The 16,232-nt window shown below is 43.9% G+C and overlaps 1 protein-coding gene across 2 annotated transcripts in view; it reads left to right on the top strand.

Moving 5' to 3' along the window:
- The window catches only part of LOC142775913 (uncharacterized), a 37,830-nt gene extending 24,252 nt beyond the window's left edge, over nt 1-13,578 (top strand). For both annotated transcript variants that reach the window (XM_075878434.1, XM_075878435.1), the window contains exons 3-5: nt 2,932-3,056; nt 5,723-7,420; nt 12,217-13,578. In XM_075878434.1, coding sequence (XP_075734549.1) covers nt 2,932-3,056; nt 5,723-7,420; nt 12,217-12,471 — 2,078 coding nt within the window. In that variant the 3' untranslated portion in view covers nt 12,472-13,578. The remainder of the gene's footprint in view (nt 1-2,931; nt 3,057-5,722; nt 7,421-12,216) is intronic.
- The last annotated feature ends 2,654 nt before the right edge of the window (nt 13,579-16,232 follow it).

The raw sequence follows: 16,232 nt of genomic DNA, 5'->3' as shown, positions 1-16,232 counted from the left end.
GCACCATTATACTGCAGCGTGGCGCAACAGTTACGTCATCATGAACAACACGTAGAGCAGTTAGGCGTTGTTCCTCAGATTTTTCCACAGGTATAACTCGTTCAGTCGAAAACGACACGCTGGACCTACGCAGGTTAATTACGGTGCCATTAGCTCGCAAAAAATCCATTGCTATAATGAGTTCCCTTGAACATTCTGGCAGCACAATGAAATTGGCCACGTAAATAAAGCCCCGTATTTCAAGTCTTGCAGTGCATCTGCCAAGGGGTGTAATAATGTGACCGCCTGCCATGCGTATCTGCGATCCACTCTACTGTGTCACAGCTTTGTTTAGCTCTTTCTCTTTCACCATCTTGTGACTTATCACTGAATAATCAGCACCGGTGTCGACTAAGGCATTCAGCTCCCATCCTTCCATTCTCAACCACAAATCTGAAGTAACGTTTTCGTTGCTGCACCCATCTACCGGAAATACACAGTCATCACCCTCAAACCATATTGGAGGATCTTCGTAACTGACGTTATCAGCGGCCTCACCTCCACAGGTCGCTTGCTTCAGTTTCCCGGAAGAGGAATTGGAGAGCGATGACCAGGCTGCCTTGAACATGCACGTGGGCCAGATGACCGGTAGCGCATAGCTGATGGTGACCGTGACCAATGTGGGCGTAGACGTGGTGAGTTCTGGCGCGTGGACAGTGGACATATACTCCTCAATCTTAGCTGGTCTTTCGCCGTTTCGGGGGCACGGTGCATACAACAAGAAGCCTCTTAATCCAGCCTGTCGGTAAGGACAGAATCTGTACAGATGACCCGCTTCCCCACAATGAAAACACAGAGGCCTGCGTTCATGATCCCGCCAGACGTCACTTTTCCTGGGCCTACGCCCCACATAGTGATGTGTGCTACCTGCTCCTGGGGGCAGATAGGTAGCTGTTGGTTCCCGTGGACGAGGTGCGCTGCGTGCCGCAGGTGGGAGAGGAGTAGTTGCCATCGCAACTGCTGCATTGCTGTGTACCGCGGGTTGTCACACACCCTCAGAGTATGTTCACAGCGGTTGAACCGGCTGCAGCTCACGCTCTGGCTCTCGTATCACCTGCCTGAGTTCGTCACGAACAGCGTCCGTAATAGATAGTGCAGTTGAAGTCTGGAGCATTTGCACTCTGCTCCGTTCTTCTCTAATAAGTGATCTAATGAGCTCTCGCAGGGCTTCAACGTCGTTTCGCACGCCTCCGGAAAATACCTGTGCAGGTGCGCAGTTAAGATTACGGTTACTGCCGAGCCCGCTGTTCCAGTGTTTTTTCTATGGCCGTCGCTTCCGAGTAAAACTCGGCAACTGTGCTTGGAGGGTTGCGGACGAGAACGGCGAACAGCTCTTGCTTCACTCTGCGCATTAGATGGCGCACCTTCTTATCCTCAGCCATGTTGTAATCCGCACGCTTGAAGAGACGGACCATGTCGTGAGTGTACATAGCAGCACTCTCGTTCGTGAGCTGGTTCCTCGATTGAAGAGCAGCCTCCGCCTTTTCTTTCCGGTCTATGTTCGCAAACGTAGCCACCGCTTGTCGTAGAAATACCTCCTAGGTAGGCAACGAGGTTTCATGATTCTCAAACCATGTCTTTGCGAAGTCTTCCTGGGCGAAGTATACGCGAGGGAGCTTCTTTCTTTCGTCCCATCCATTCAAGCTCGCCACTCTCTCGAACAGGTCCAACCAATCTTCAACATCCTCGTACGAGTCGCCGTGGAATACTGGCGGCTGGTGCGTTTGGCTAATGAACAGTTGTGCCGGTGTTACCTGGCTAGTCATAGTGGTGGCATCCATCGTTCGAATTCCCCTTGGTGTGAAGTGAAGAGGACTGAACTCAGGTGAGTCACCTCGAAAACGGCGACTTGCCCTCTGGTGTACAGGAGTCACTTCCACGGGGTTGATATGCTGGTCGTCGGGACTACGCTGTCTTTAGCTCGCGGGGCTTCGATTCATAACCCAGCGCTTCCACCAGAAATGTAGTGATGCTGAGGCAGACAGGTTAAAAAAAACAAACGTCTTTAGTAGGGCGAACTTGTGCCCACGATTCTAAAGACTATGGTCGTCAAGTCTGAGTAGCCGAGTGGCACAGATCCAACTATCTTCCTCTTCCTCGTTGCCGGAGCGCACGAACGCGTGGCGCATGCCAGCCTAGCCGGGTCTTGCTGGTGCTGGTGCCACGATGATTGTGGCGGGTTACTTGAACGTGGCGAACCTGTCGCAGCACTATCGACTTTAAAATGAACTTGACCTGATGCGATTTGCAGAAAGCATGCAAGGACAGATACTTGGGTGGCTCAAAATAAACATGCCTATTCATTTTATTTGTGTCTTGATTTAGTGGTCACGAACAGCGTAAATTTTTCACTCGCAATCAACAACGCCAATGCTGGCATTTCTGCAAAAGTAGCTCTTAAACGCTGTCGCTTTAAAATTTGGAACCGACGAGTACGCACCGGAACGACCAAAACACATTCACTTGAACGCAAACGGCGATATGGGGCAGAGTTGTTTTGAACGAGAGCGTGGTGAAGGCAGCGTGTGCGTTTTTCGTTCTCCGCTAGCGGAGTTTCATGATGGAGGGTGCTTTGCTGCTGCGCCTGATTTCGTGACGTTTTCAGGACGCTCGAGCGAGCCCAGTTTTGGCTCCTCAAGTATTCTTGCTTTGTGGGTGCTACATTTTGTGTGTTGTCTTTGTGTGTGATATTGGCATCCTGGTACCACTTGTTATATAATCGTTATCTGTGAGATTTGGCGGGCAGGCTTAGAGTTGCGTGAAGGTTGCCAATATATGTCTGTGCTTTTATTACACTATGGTGGGAACTGTCCTTTTGTTCCATGTGTGGCTCCCTTTGGGGACTCTACAGAGTATGTGTGCTGCCCTCTGAACATTGTGTATGGCATGCAGGCTCGGACTTGGACGGGGACGAGTACGTTGTCATTTGGGAAAAGTGCCTCTTGTTCCCTGGGCCGAACAGAAGGCCCATGAACTTCTCGGATCGCAACCCTGAGCCACACGGGAAGCCAATCACAGTAAGCCTTAATCGCAATTGACTTTAGTTTTGATTACTTTCATGACAGAGTTGTGACGTTTCAGCCTGCGCATGTTTCGTCAACTGCTATGTGATGTGAATGAGACTCTAACCAAAGCCCCTATTCATGTTCGACAGGCCCACTTTTGTACTTTCGCCATAAAATGTTCTGTATTATTCACTTGGCACTTTCACAGAATTGAAGGTTTGACTTAGAGCTCACGACCAGCAAAACACTGCACCAAATACATTGCAAGCTTGAGTCTTTGCTCTGACTTGAATTTTTTTCTCACTTTAGTGAAGTACCCTTTTGCGGTAGCAAAGGTATCACTCTTAACACGAAAAGCGGTAAGCGGCAAAATGTGCCAAAAAAATCTAGCTGGCGATGCCTCATTAAACGTTGTGCACCAATAGCTGTGATATCATAAATCATGGCTCTCTACTTGTCTTGCATAGTTCTTAATTGATAGAAAAGTGTTTAGTGTCCTCTAAGGGTTATAGACACCTAAATTACCAAGTTGAAACTTCATCTCGACATCCAGTTGTGTCATCACTCAAATTTTCACTGCTTGTGTTATAACAGAGCAACTGAGGGCGATGACAATCTAAAACTTATTGAAATGCAATTTTAGGGATTAAAAAAGTCTGAAGCATTGGGATAAAAACAGTGTATGAAGCAATAAATATTCATACATTTCACTGCATGAGGATACACTGAAATGTCCATTATATATTACATGGGAGAGGCCTTTGTCCTGCAGTGGACGCAGCCAGGCTGATGATGATGATGATGATGATGATGATGATGAATACATAAGATATACAGGTAATATTATTAACAGTGCAAAAAAACGAGACAAGAACTGTGGACCAAGTGCTGGGAGAAATAAACTTAAAGCTTGATATAATGGACCCTGACATAATGAAATATCGGTCATAACGAAGTAAATGAAAGATAGTGTTTCAATGGATATAGCGTTAGAAATAAATCTTTAACAAATTTTTGTATATAACAAACTCGTGTACGATGAAACTTTGTTATATTGAGGTGTAAGTGTAGTAAATTTCAGGCTAGAAATAGTGATTTGGTTGAATGATTTCAAAACAAATTTAAATAGTATATTTTATATATTATGAAAGAAAAGGAACATATTTCTCATGGCTTAACCTGCACAATATCTAAAATAGAACCAAGGCATGCACATAGGTCACTCTTTTTGGTTTATAGGCAAGTGGAAGCAACACTAAATAGTAGCAGGATCTGATTTTCAGTAATATGCAACTGATCACTTGTAAAACACGTTAACATTTTATAACTGACTATAGTCGGATTCGAGCCCGCCCTGGCTCGTTTCAGTAAGTTTAAAGTTAAGAAATGATGAATTGATGTGAGGGTTTTATGTTCTTCAACCTTGTAGTCGGGCTTCACAACAGTGTGGGTTTCTCCCGGATAGGTGCATTCACGGTGTAGCACCTCTACTGCAGTGAAACCACAATTCCAAGAGGTTACGTGTGGTTTATAAGTCTGTTAGCTCATTTCGAATACCTTGAAACTTATAATATTTTGAATAGGCTTGATTGAGCCCACAAATGGTTTTCAGCATTCGTTCTTTTATGTTGTTCTTGCCTTGTAGTGTCTTCGCGCTATTTCCAGAATTGATATTGTACCAACAAGTTGAAACGTGTCCCATGTAAAGACGGAAATAATCAGTTTCATCAGGGTGTTTCTCAGTTGCTCTCCTGGGGATGTGATTGACTAGTCATCCACTGCATTTCTCAAGGACACATGGCATGGACGCGCCCACAGTACGCTGACGCTTCTCACACAGAAGATACATGGGAGTCTCTTCTGCATATCACTAACTCGGCACAGCAACGCCGGGTAATCTCACGTGGTAAAGAATGCTTACCAGCGAAAACGACAGGGCAGGAGGAAATATTTATTTTTTGCGAAGGTCTTCGCTTTCTCACGCGCATTGGAGGCCATGCGCATTGGAGGCAGGGGTGTCCTAAGAGATCCCCGCTGACCTCCTCTAAGCAGCGTAACCGACCTCTCCGCCGGTCCCCCCTTTTGGGAGTAATAAAGTTTTGATCATCAAGGAACCAATTCAGTTTGCTTTTACGTTTGCAGGTCTGTGACTTTGCAATATTGTTATGTGTGACCTAACGTATCCTATCTATACAAATTGTACTCATCACTTTGCATGATCAAATATTTATTCTCCTCAATTTCTTCTATATTTTCACTCATTGCTGAGGTCTGTAGCCTTGTTTGGCAAGGTGCAACCAAAAAGTTTTAGTGCTTATTGTCATCTACTATCTTGTTGCATCATATTAACCGGTGACAGCATCATTGTTCAATGTATTTAGCCAACTTCTTGCATGTATGCTGCTGCGTGTCAATAATATTAACATGCAAACATCACTGATGCTCTGGCATGAGCGAGATGATACAATTGTCCTGTAATGTTGGATTTGGCAAAGTGCTTCGTGCTGTCGTTGTGATTTGAGTATTGCTTGTTTTGCTGTGCAGAAGTTCACGGCAATGTAAAAACATGTGGGTACCTTTTTTGTTCTTGTTCTTTTTTGAGCTGGCATGGTTAACCAATCGCTGCATGTTGTGACAGCTTCCATCACAAAGGCACGTCTCTTTTGTCTCTATTGCAGACCGATTACATGAATCAATTCATATGCAACTATATCAAGAATGATTCCATTGGTATCTTCCCCAACGCACACCTGGCCTGGGCTGACCAGGAGACTGAAGGAATTTATTCACAGAAGTGCCTTGCCATCGCTGAAAAGATAAGCGTCTGCCTCGACTTCACAAAGAACGGCAAGACTGCCTACCTTCGACGAGACGAGCGGCCCATGCTGTACCCAGACTTCATGGAAAAAGGAAGCCACAAGACCACGTGCCGGTGCGACAGGGCACTCGTAGTCTTGTGCCGAACGTGCCGTTCCCTGGAGGCCGCCGTGGGCAGGTTGGGTCACCGGCACGTTGACCCTGGTCGGTGCCAGGCGCTTGCCATACCAGGTTGGGAAGAGTACCGAAAGTCGGCGGCGCAGGCTCTGACGGATTACAACACGAACCTTCGGCGAATACTGAACCAGTACGGCATCGGGTCTGAGGGTGAGGTTATGGCGTGCGTGGTGAACACGTTCGACGCCTATCACACCGCCCAGTCAGACAAGCTCAACATAGAAGACCTCGTTGAGAAGATGGTCAAGTTTCTGACGGTCACCACACGCGACGTCTTCTACAAAGGCATCTTGAAAGAAATTCAGGAGAGCTGCATATTCGATACAGAGGAATTGACCAAGAGGAAGCTTCGCAGGGCCTCAGCCTGGTACATGGTGACGTATGAGCAGAAAGAAGAGGACTCATTTTTTAGCTTTCCCTGGTGCATCGCGGACCTTCTCATTGAGATCTTGCGCAGCGCCGGCGCTCAGGACAAGGTGTGGCGCCCGAACATTTTGTACTGGAAGATTGACCACCTTGTCGAAGAGAACAGCAGCCTTGCGGAGAATGATGGTCTGGGTGCAAGTTGCGATTCCTTCAAGACAGCCTTTCAAATAATTAAAAAGTGGCTGAAAGAGGAGACGCTGCTTGGCGAGCACAAACCTAGCGCCCCATTCAAGCCCGGGCTGTGCTCCAACTGCCTGTTAGACATTTACAATCAGTTTGTGGAAAGTAGCAAATTTGCACCCTTGAGCAAGATTGTCACGAGGAGGCGGCATGCCATGATGATGTTGGAAACAGCAGCTTCCCAGGATAAGCCAAGTGCCGATCCAACTGTGGAGGCATCAAAGAAACTGAGTGCAGGCAAATGCATTTCCCACAAGAAGGCTCCTACTGAAGCCTGGCAGATTATCGATGGGTTTGTGGAGCCCCTTTGTCTGGACGACTCTGACGAGACAGTGGACTCTGGATTGTCGGAGCAGGGTGGACAAGGTGAGTGCAACGAGCAGGACGTCGAAGAGGTCACCAGTTCCACGGCACTGCTCCTTCACGAGCCATGGGACGGGTGCGACACCGAGCTAGACCATGGCAAGGACCCCCGTGTGGGCACTCTGGTGGTCTCGTTTCTGCGATGGTGCCTGGAGCAACACCGGCTGCCGCGGGAGATGTGCCGTGTGGGTGCCTGTGCGGGCGGTGGCTACGACTGCCAGACCCACAGGCTGCCGATGGTGGCGCTGCGGGCGTACAGTTCGCTGGCAGTTTCCCTCGACCCATGCCACATCTCGCTGCCCTGTGACCCTGCCTACCACGATTCTCATCGCGAAGTCTTCGAGGGGGATCCCGTCCGCATCCTGATAGCCAATCCAGTGATGGACCAGATCCTGAAAGAGAAGCTCAATTCCGTGAGATATATTTTGGCCATCTATCTGCGTGAGCGCGTTTAGGATGACGATTATCTCGACCAACTTTGGCCTCCTTCCTGACAGTATCAGAATGCCAACATATAGATAGATATTATGAACTGGTCGTGAAGAGGCTGTAGTGGTGGCATCGAGATAAGCCCCCAACTTTTCGAATTATGTAAATGTTTCATTCATTTTACCTTAATTTCATTCATTTATCTGAATTTAACCAAATTTTTAGCCATATCTTTAGCCAAAGCAAGGTGTGGTTAAATGGCAGTGATACAGCACTTTATAGCAAAAATACAGCAGAAAAATTGATATGGTAAACAAAGTGCAATGATACAATTTTACTGTTTTTCTTCCTGGACACTGTGGAACATCACCCCTGGTGTTACAATCAAGTAAATATGGTATATGCAAGCTAACCTTAGGTACGTGATAGAAATGCAGAGCCCTTTGTACTGCCTTATCTCGTAATCACTGTGCTGTTTTCAGATATTATCAGATGCTTGTTCTCTAATATTCTGCATTTGCTAATGTGGCTGAGACCTATACTTGTGCAAATGACAAACGATAAGTAACCAATTACTATTACAGTTACTTTTTATGAAAGTGATTTATTACAGTGGTCAATTACAGTTATTGAAAGCAATTACAGGAATTTAACATATCAAATTCAAGTTGCTTTCCTTCAAAGTTTCATTGCCGTAACGCAACAACTCAAATTTACTCTAACTACAATTAGCTACAATAGTATAGAGAAGGCTGTAGGCCCGTGTGAATGCTGGGAGGCTTTTCCTAGGTCATGTCGACCAAGGGAGGTGGAGAGAAGGGGTGTCAATACATCACTACTGAGTCCCTACAGAGCAGTCTCGTATTCCTTAGGATGAGAATGGCCCTAGATGTCTGGATGAAGCTCGATTTTGTAAAAAAAGGGTAAATAATTATATGAAAAGCTAATTAAAATATTCTTAAGGTTAATTTCGAAATTACAACAAAATGTAGTCAATTACTAGTGATCCATTACTTGTACTGCATTACGTATGACTCTGCTTAAAATGAAAAATGTAAAGAGTTTCCCACTTACGTAGCTTTTCCTTCTTATTCGCAGAGCTAACCTCTAGGACAGTTGTCTCGGGGCATTTTTTCGGGGGGGGGGGTAGGGGGGGTTGCATTTTAATAAAAACTTGCTCTGTTTCTCGTGAGAGTGATCTGCGAAACACCCATAAGAAAAAGCACACAAACTTCTCGCAGTGATCTTTCTGCTTTCGAGAGCATTGCTCTGGCCAACAGCGCTCTAAACACGTGGGTATGTAGAGCTGTTTTTTTATTAATAAAGCAGTTAATAGTATGTGCTTCTCCTTGTCTTTCGATGCACTGCGTTTCTATGAAATATGTCGCCATCAGCATGCAATGTAACTCTTTCTGTTGCAATAGGTAGCGAACGACCGCCTTATCACGCCTGGAAGGCTCGCTTGCTTGAGCGTGCAACGGTCAGTTATTTGGAATCTGTTTTGTAGCGCTCAGCTGCAGTTTCGATTTCACAGAGCACCGAGTGAGCTAGGAGCCAGAGTAGTTTTTGGTAAAACATAGCTGGCAATGTGAACACACAAGACGGCACGTACATGAGCACCGTGTTGACAACTCTCTACGTGGAAAGTTTTCTGGGTGCTACTATAATCCCCTCTGAGGTGGCATAGATATGCATGGCCTACGAAAAATGCACTGCCAAGGCGAGCTTGAAACGTACTTGTAGGCTAGATGACAAATTTTTATGGCATATGGCAGCGCACACCAGGGCAAGGCCATCTGTTTTTCTACTCTTCTCATGCAAGTCTGTTCCCCTTTTTCCTTTAAAACGGTCTGCTAGAAGGGAGCGCTCACAAGGATTGTGGCAATCAACACAAACTCGTGATACAAGGAGTGTTTGGTTCTTTACACAAAAGCCAAAGGTGCATTTCATTTGCAGTGGCATGGCACACTCTTTAAACTTGATTTTAAGTATGTTGTGGGCTATATTAGTCATCGATATTTTGTAGATGTGTGCGTGTCCACGCAAGTTCATCCTGAATGTTAAGGGGACACCAAAGTCAAATAACAATTTATGTCAGAGTGACAGCTCTATGTATGACATCAAAAATGACAACTTTATCAACAACAGTGCTCTTATTACCGAGAAATTAAGGTAAATGCACAAGAACCTATGCGCCTCAGTTGGGCATTTTCAAAAGTATACCGATGACATCAGACGGACCACTTACAATTAATCGCTAGTGATCGATCTGGCTGCACTAAATAAAGAACTTTCCGTGAATCAAAAGACACATTTAAATGCTGCTTATTCATTTCTGTTTGATTCGTGGAAAAAAGAACCGCCGGGCGTTACTATGGGGAAGGACACGAGTGGTTCAAAAATTCGATTTTCGCGTAGTTACACTGGACAGGTGTTGCCATCCAGCGGGGCACAGTTGAACTGAAAAATGTCTGCAATCTTGGAGCCAAGGGTGGAAAATTGATCAATGGCCGTTGTTGCTGCTGTGGCTCCCACTGCTTTCAGTCTGCTGCTACTAGCGCAGTAAATCCGGGCAACCTAGTGCATGACAACAGTGACGTGAGTGATGAGTTGGTCCGGTCGGTCCGCTTCTTGAGGCAGGTAATCTGAAGTGCGCTAACCCGACGTGCACCACTAAAACGTGATTTTACTTCAAGATAGGCCCTTCTTGGCACAAAAGTAACAATGAGAGGTTTCTGGACCGCTATTTCAACAATCAACGTTGACTTAACAGTTGCCTTTAGTGTCCCTTTAACTTCTCCTTCACTGCACAAACTGAACAGTGACATATGTCGATAGGGACATTTCTGGAGTCTTTTCGAGTGCTTCAAGTTTGCATGCATATGCTGTATCAAGTCGTAATGTAACGCTGCCAAGCCATGCTTGATTGCATAAGCTTTCAATGTGATGATGTGCTGACAAAGGGCCAAGATTAGACAAGGAAGGTTTGATAAAAGCGAAATATGTCATTTCCACGGTATAAATAGCACAGTTTTATGGGATGTATTGTAAAAATTCTTTTCTTTAATTGCTGTTGAATAAAAGCAGGAGATGTTGATGCCATTGATTAGTAAACTACAGCAGTTATAGTCATAAATTAAGCTATCATCATTGCATTGTGTATGGGGAGCTGAAACATTGCTGAAACATGTGTTCAGGTAACACGGCAACATAGTAACATTAAAAAAATAGAAGGTAAACTATAGACATCTGATAGTTCTTATTTCATGCTAGCAGTGACAAAAAACATATCATTACTAGTGGTGCGGACTAATACTTCTGGGACTACATGCACAGAAATTCTACCCTGTAAAAGAGACAAGAAAATAGCCGCAGTTGTAGCCTGTGACATTAAATTTGAAGGTTGTGGGTTCGATACCCTCTGGTGGCAAGCTTTTTTTTTGTCCATAATCTATGTCCCTTTGTGTCGTAATTGCTGCACTTTAATTAAAAAGTACAAATAGTGCTAAGGCAGCATATTTGGTGCACTGTACCAAACACTTTTTAACGCGATTGTGTTAGAGAGCTCGTGTCGCAGAAAACCCGCCGTCGGCGTCGGTCCCGTTGGTTGTGAGCAAAAATTAGTCTCTACGTCTACGACCGAAAAATCAGGTTATCAAGATCGCCCCAGGAGGCTGATACTTGTCCATGCATGCGTGCGTGGTCATACTGAAAAAGCTGCGCATTCGAAGAAAAAAAAAAGTGCTCAAGGTCACGAGGCATGGTAGTTTCTCGGCCCCTGCCACCCCTCCCTGCTTAGCTTCCAGCACTTTTGTCGGGACGAGAGGAGAGATAATGTAATTGCAGCTCGCGACAAACCTTTGTAGTTCCACTCGAACTGGATGGATTCTTAAAATTATTGCGGCATTGAACTCGAGAGGTAATAAGCTCTTCTAGTGAATTCATTCCATTATTACTTGAAGAATTGTTAAACGGCCTTTTTAACGCATTTCGTTCAACAGGTGTCTCAACGAAAACGAGACAATTCAGCCATTTGTAGGCGCATTTGGGAAGCCTTGAACTACGTCGAAAAAGACCGGGATAGTGTAGCCATTGCCACTAAAAACACACAGAAACTTTCGAACAACTCTAAAAATGGACAACTATGTCTATCTAGCGGAAAACATATCATGCCTTTCCAGAGGCGTTGATCAAGCAAACCGCAAAAGCTAGATAATGTGCTGCTATTTGTGAGGCATTGTGAGACTCTTTATGGCCTCCGAAATGGCGATCACAGGGCGTGTATCTTGGAGGCCATGCGACTCTTGTTTTAGATAAAAAACCTGTGTGTGCCATTCGTGCTAACACAACATATTAATAAGTGTGCACTTAGCGATCGAAGGGCGCACTAGGGGCCGGATTTCGCTATTGCGTTCAACTCTTAAAAGGCGAAGCTTAAGGTTCCTTGAATTTTTTTTTGGCTTATTATGTTTGGTTCAGTATATTTTATGGAATGTGACTGCACTAAATCCTCAATATAATGAACATAAATATGACGAAATATTGGTTATAACAAAGTAAATGAAAAAGTTTTACAACAGTATTAAAAATAACCTTTATAACGAATTTTTTATTATAACAAACTGATTTCCTCTTAAGATGCAATTTTGTGATGAGGTTTGTGAGTGTGTAGTGGCACCACTGGATTTAGCGTCCGACACAAGCATCTGTTGTGTGCATTTACTTTGGGCATCTATTCATTTTTAACGATTCTCTCATTAAAATTTTTTTTTGCCTCCAGGTGCGACAGCTCCTTATGCACTGGACAGGTGTACAAGGTGTGCAAATCCAGCATCTGGACGATTTTGATGACGCCTACATCGTGGTGACCGGGACTGGCAGAGACTGGCAGATCTGGTTCCTAGAGGAGCTGCTCCTCCAGCGATGGCTGCCGCAAGCGATCGACTGTGGGGACATCCTCAAGTTTCTGAGGGAGAATCCGCAGGCTCGCCAGGCAAAGCTGGGCGCCCGAAACTTGGCATCTGGCAAGTGCTAGCGATTGCTGTTTTTGACATTTTCGTGATGCGGCTCGACAGCGATCTCGTCATAGGCATAGACTTGAAGGTGTTGGCGAGGTTACAAACTGCCGCGCAAAGCCTGAGTGTCTGTGTACAAGTGTACAGACACTTTATACTTACTGAAATGTACAATTTGTACAGTATTCACACCTGTGATATTTTAAAACTGTTTGTCTACATTCTGGCAGACATGTTTCATTGTAGGCATGCGCCATTGCTGGGCAGCGTGCTTTGAGTTTAGTGGCAATTTTTGGTTATAACTCACGCCAAGGTAGAGTTATTTAGGAAAAAAATGCATGCATTTGCGTAACCTTGACGACAAGAGGTATTCGCCGACGTTATCGAAATTTCCCCTTTATTTACGAAATCAGCGTCCTAGCGTTTTCGTTTGTGTTTATTTTTAACTCTACTACCCTTTTTTTTGATGATGTCTTGTTCTGTGCATGTGCTGTCTCATATTATGAGATACGACGTTGTGCAGAAGTCATATTGGTTTTGCATCGTTATTTTTCTGTGGTTTTAACCTTCGCAGGGTATGCGGTTGCCTTGAGGAGGCGGTGACATCAAATGAGGATGATTTTATCAGTCGTCTTCTGGAATCGACCCGTGTTTCTTCTCTGTGGCCCATCTGCCATTGTGGCTGGTGGGTTTGAGCGAGACGCACGGCGAGGACGTAATGTGATAGCGAATTATTTAGATCTCAATTATTTGTGTATTTGGTTCTTATAATTCATATAATCGCACTTTGACGGAGATTTAGTGTTCTATAATAACTACATATAATGATTCGTACTGATTTTAAAATTCGTTATTCACCTGTTTGTATTTGTGTTGCCAAAGAACCTTAGTATCGTTATTCCTTCGAGTGAGAATTCGTGTGTGCTCTTACGTTCACTTATTTTTAAGTTATTATTTGTATCAATGATAAATGTTGGTTGTCCAACATTGTCTGTATTATGGAGTTCTTTGTATCGCAAGGAACCATTGCAGACTGGCCCTATGGGACCTTTTTTAGTGTTATATTAGGTGTGACCAATGTAATGACTGTTTTGAAAACTTCATTAAAGAATGTTTACATTAATAAAGATCCTCGGATCAGGTGGCCTTAAAATCACCCAGCATCATGAAACAGCCACACTGAAATGACCTGGTGAAGAAGAGTAAGGCAACTATACACAGCACTTTCGTCAAGTACACGAACTGATCTTGTTGTAGGGCATGTACAGCAGAGCAACACCAAATGCTTTTGTGAATTGTGTCCAGCCGAGCAAGGACAGCTGCTTCAGTAAATAGTAGTAGGCGAAAGTTCCAGCAGTTAAAACTTGTGCTAACAGAGCAAGACAAACGACCCTACATGCGCACACAAGCTAAAAGTGGCAATAAAAGACGCATGAACAATCCAGACTAGGCGTGCTTCGACCAGCGACCACCAGGCTGCAACTCTGCTCGATCTCTCAGCTAATAGAGCAACAGGCTGCCTGAAATTTAAAATTCTTAGTCGGCGAGAAATTACTCCCTCTTCTGTCAACAAATGATGCCATATGCTCTAATGCACGATGTATCCAAATTCACAATTGCCTGATTTTTAGCATCATGAGCAGCTCGATTCTGCGGCCGCCACTTGCACATGTCGAAACTTGTGTGTACACTTTTGTAGATGAAGTAACACATTAGTGTTAAAATGTTTTTTCTTTGTGGGAATTATTGTTTTATTCCAATAGGTAGCTAAGGACATCTTGCACAGATCTCTGTGCAGATTTGTGTCTTGAAGGGACATTAACCCACCCATTCAAGATTGCCAGTACTGTTGCGCATAGCACTTCATACTCCATCCAAAAACAAGCCAACTGGTCAAATCCAACAAATTATCACAGAACTTCATCTATATCACTTGCGAAGAGAGTCGACTAGCCATAGCTGAACGTACTTGAACATTCCCTCGCCTCACTGCAATACATAGGCATTGCAGATATATAAAGTACACTGTTATTATGAATGACCGTACTATGCTATGTGGAACCTTTACCCACAAAGTGACCATATATAACAGCTTGCTTCAATTCCTCCTGAGGAGGATGACTATCAGAAAGTTTTCTATGACTTATTTTTTTGTTTTGAAAGTGTTTGTGTCTTCTCTTTATGCCCATCTATGATATTACAAAGCAATAGCAATGAGCACATGTGTAAAAACTGAAGCAAGACTGCTAGCTGGCCTAATTAGAACGAATTGACCTTTTATCTACTTTGCGCAAGATAAACAAGGTCAAAGCATGGAGTGACAAGTTGCGCTCATTCGTTTCACTCCTTGCTTCTTCCTTGTTTCCATTATGTGTGGTGCTACTATGGTTAGGCCTTCAAAGACATAAACAGTAGACTAGGCGCATTATCGACACATTCCATATGCTTACACTGGTGGAGAGTGGCAGCGCAAACAGCCGACAGGTTCTTTAGATGTTTCGTTGAAGTTTCACTAATCATGTCAGAATATGATAACCCAGGAAATGTACTTCTGGCATCCCCTCAAAAGACCTCTTCAACAAATAAATGGTACCAGCACTTGCCAAGTGGCCCGTTGTGAACAAGGATGATTCTACATTGAACAGTTCTAATAATAACAACAATATGTATGTTTTTATGTGCAAAGACCATGTACACCGTAGTGGAGGGCTCCGGAAATTTCCACTATCTGGCATTCTTTAGCCTGCCCAGTACACGGGCCGCTAGCGCATCGCTTACATCAAATGAAACTACTGCAATTGAATAGTTCTAGCTAATAGGTGTAATAATATTACTCAGATTTATGTTTCACTGACATGTCTCTAAGACAGTTTCATGGTGCATTCTATGAGAATGCACACAAAGCACTTGATGTCCATCCTTGGCTCTTTCTGACATGATGGGACCCTGGCAATGAAGGAGCAAATAACCTAATGCTGAACTTTCTTGGCAATATCCTTATTTTCATATCATACGTCCTTCGTCAAAGGAAGGAAGGGCATTGTCAGTGCTTGAACATATGTTACATAATGGGCAGAATGCCTACACGGCATATGTACAGAATGTCTACAGTGAGTAATGCTAACATAACCAGAACTAGCGTCTATGTAGGAAGCAGACTAATGTATTTATTTTTATAAGCGTGTATGAGGTCTATAAAAATGTTGCATGTCATGAAAAACTATAGAACAGGAAAAAAATTGCATTTGAACTTTTTGACAAAGGGAAAGTTTTTAAATTTGCACTGAACTTTGTTATGGAATGATATTCTTTCAAAATTATACAAAAATGTTTGATAAATGTAGTTTAGTTTTTTTCAAAAATATGGCAATGAAGGGTCAGTCTATTAAAGCAACAACTGAAAAGCAAGTGATACAAATGCTCAAATTATGCTAGTCCCGAACCATTTGTGTGAGCTTTTTTTCAAAATTTTTTTCGTACTAGGAACTGCTGCTTGGTTTCCTGCGAATCTTGCATAATAGCAGCATATAGATGCTAACCATTGGGCAGGCGTTCCTGGCTAATATATTAATTAAACACATGCACACATAACACAGTTTATAATCTGCTAAATATATTACTAGGAAACCTGAAAGTGGTAATTGTTCAGTCTCGGTAACCCTGATACAGCTACAGTGTTGTTCTCAACAGTTTTGTTGTACCTTCAGCAGGTTTTAGAAAAAAAAAGAAAAGATACGTATTCCGCGAGCAATAACTGCAAGAGTAGCCTCCAATCAGTGAA

The sequence above is a fragment of the Rhipicephalus microplus genome, chromosome X, assembly GCF_043290135.1.
Source record: "Rhipicephalus microplus isolate Deutch F79 chromosome X, USDA_Rmic, whole genome shotgun sequence".
Lineage (NCBI taxonomy): Eukaryota > Metazoa > Arthropoda > Arachnida > Ixodida > Ixodidae > Rhipicephalus > Rhipicephalus microplus.
Note: the sequence above shows the minus strand (reverse complement) of the source record. Positions and strands in the feature narration are given on the sequence as shown.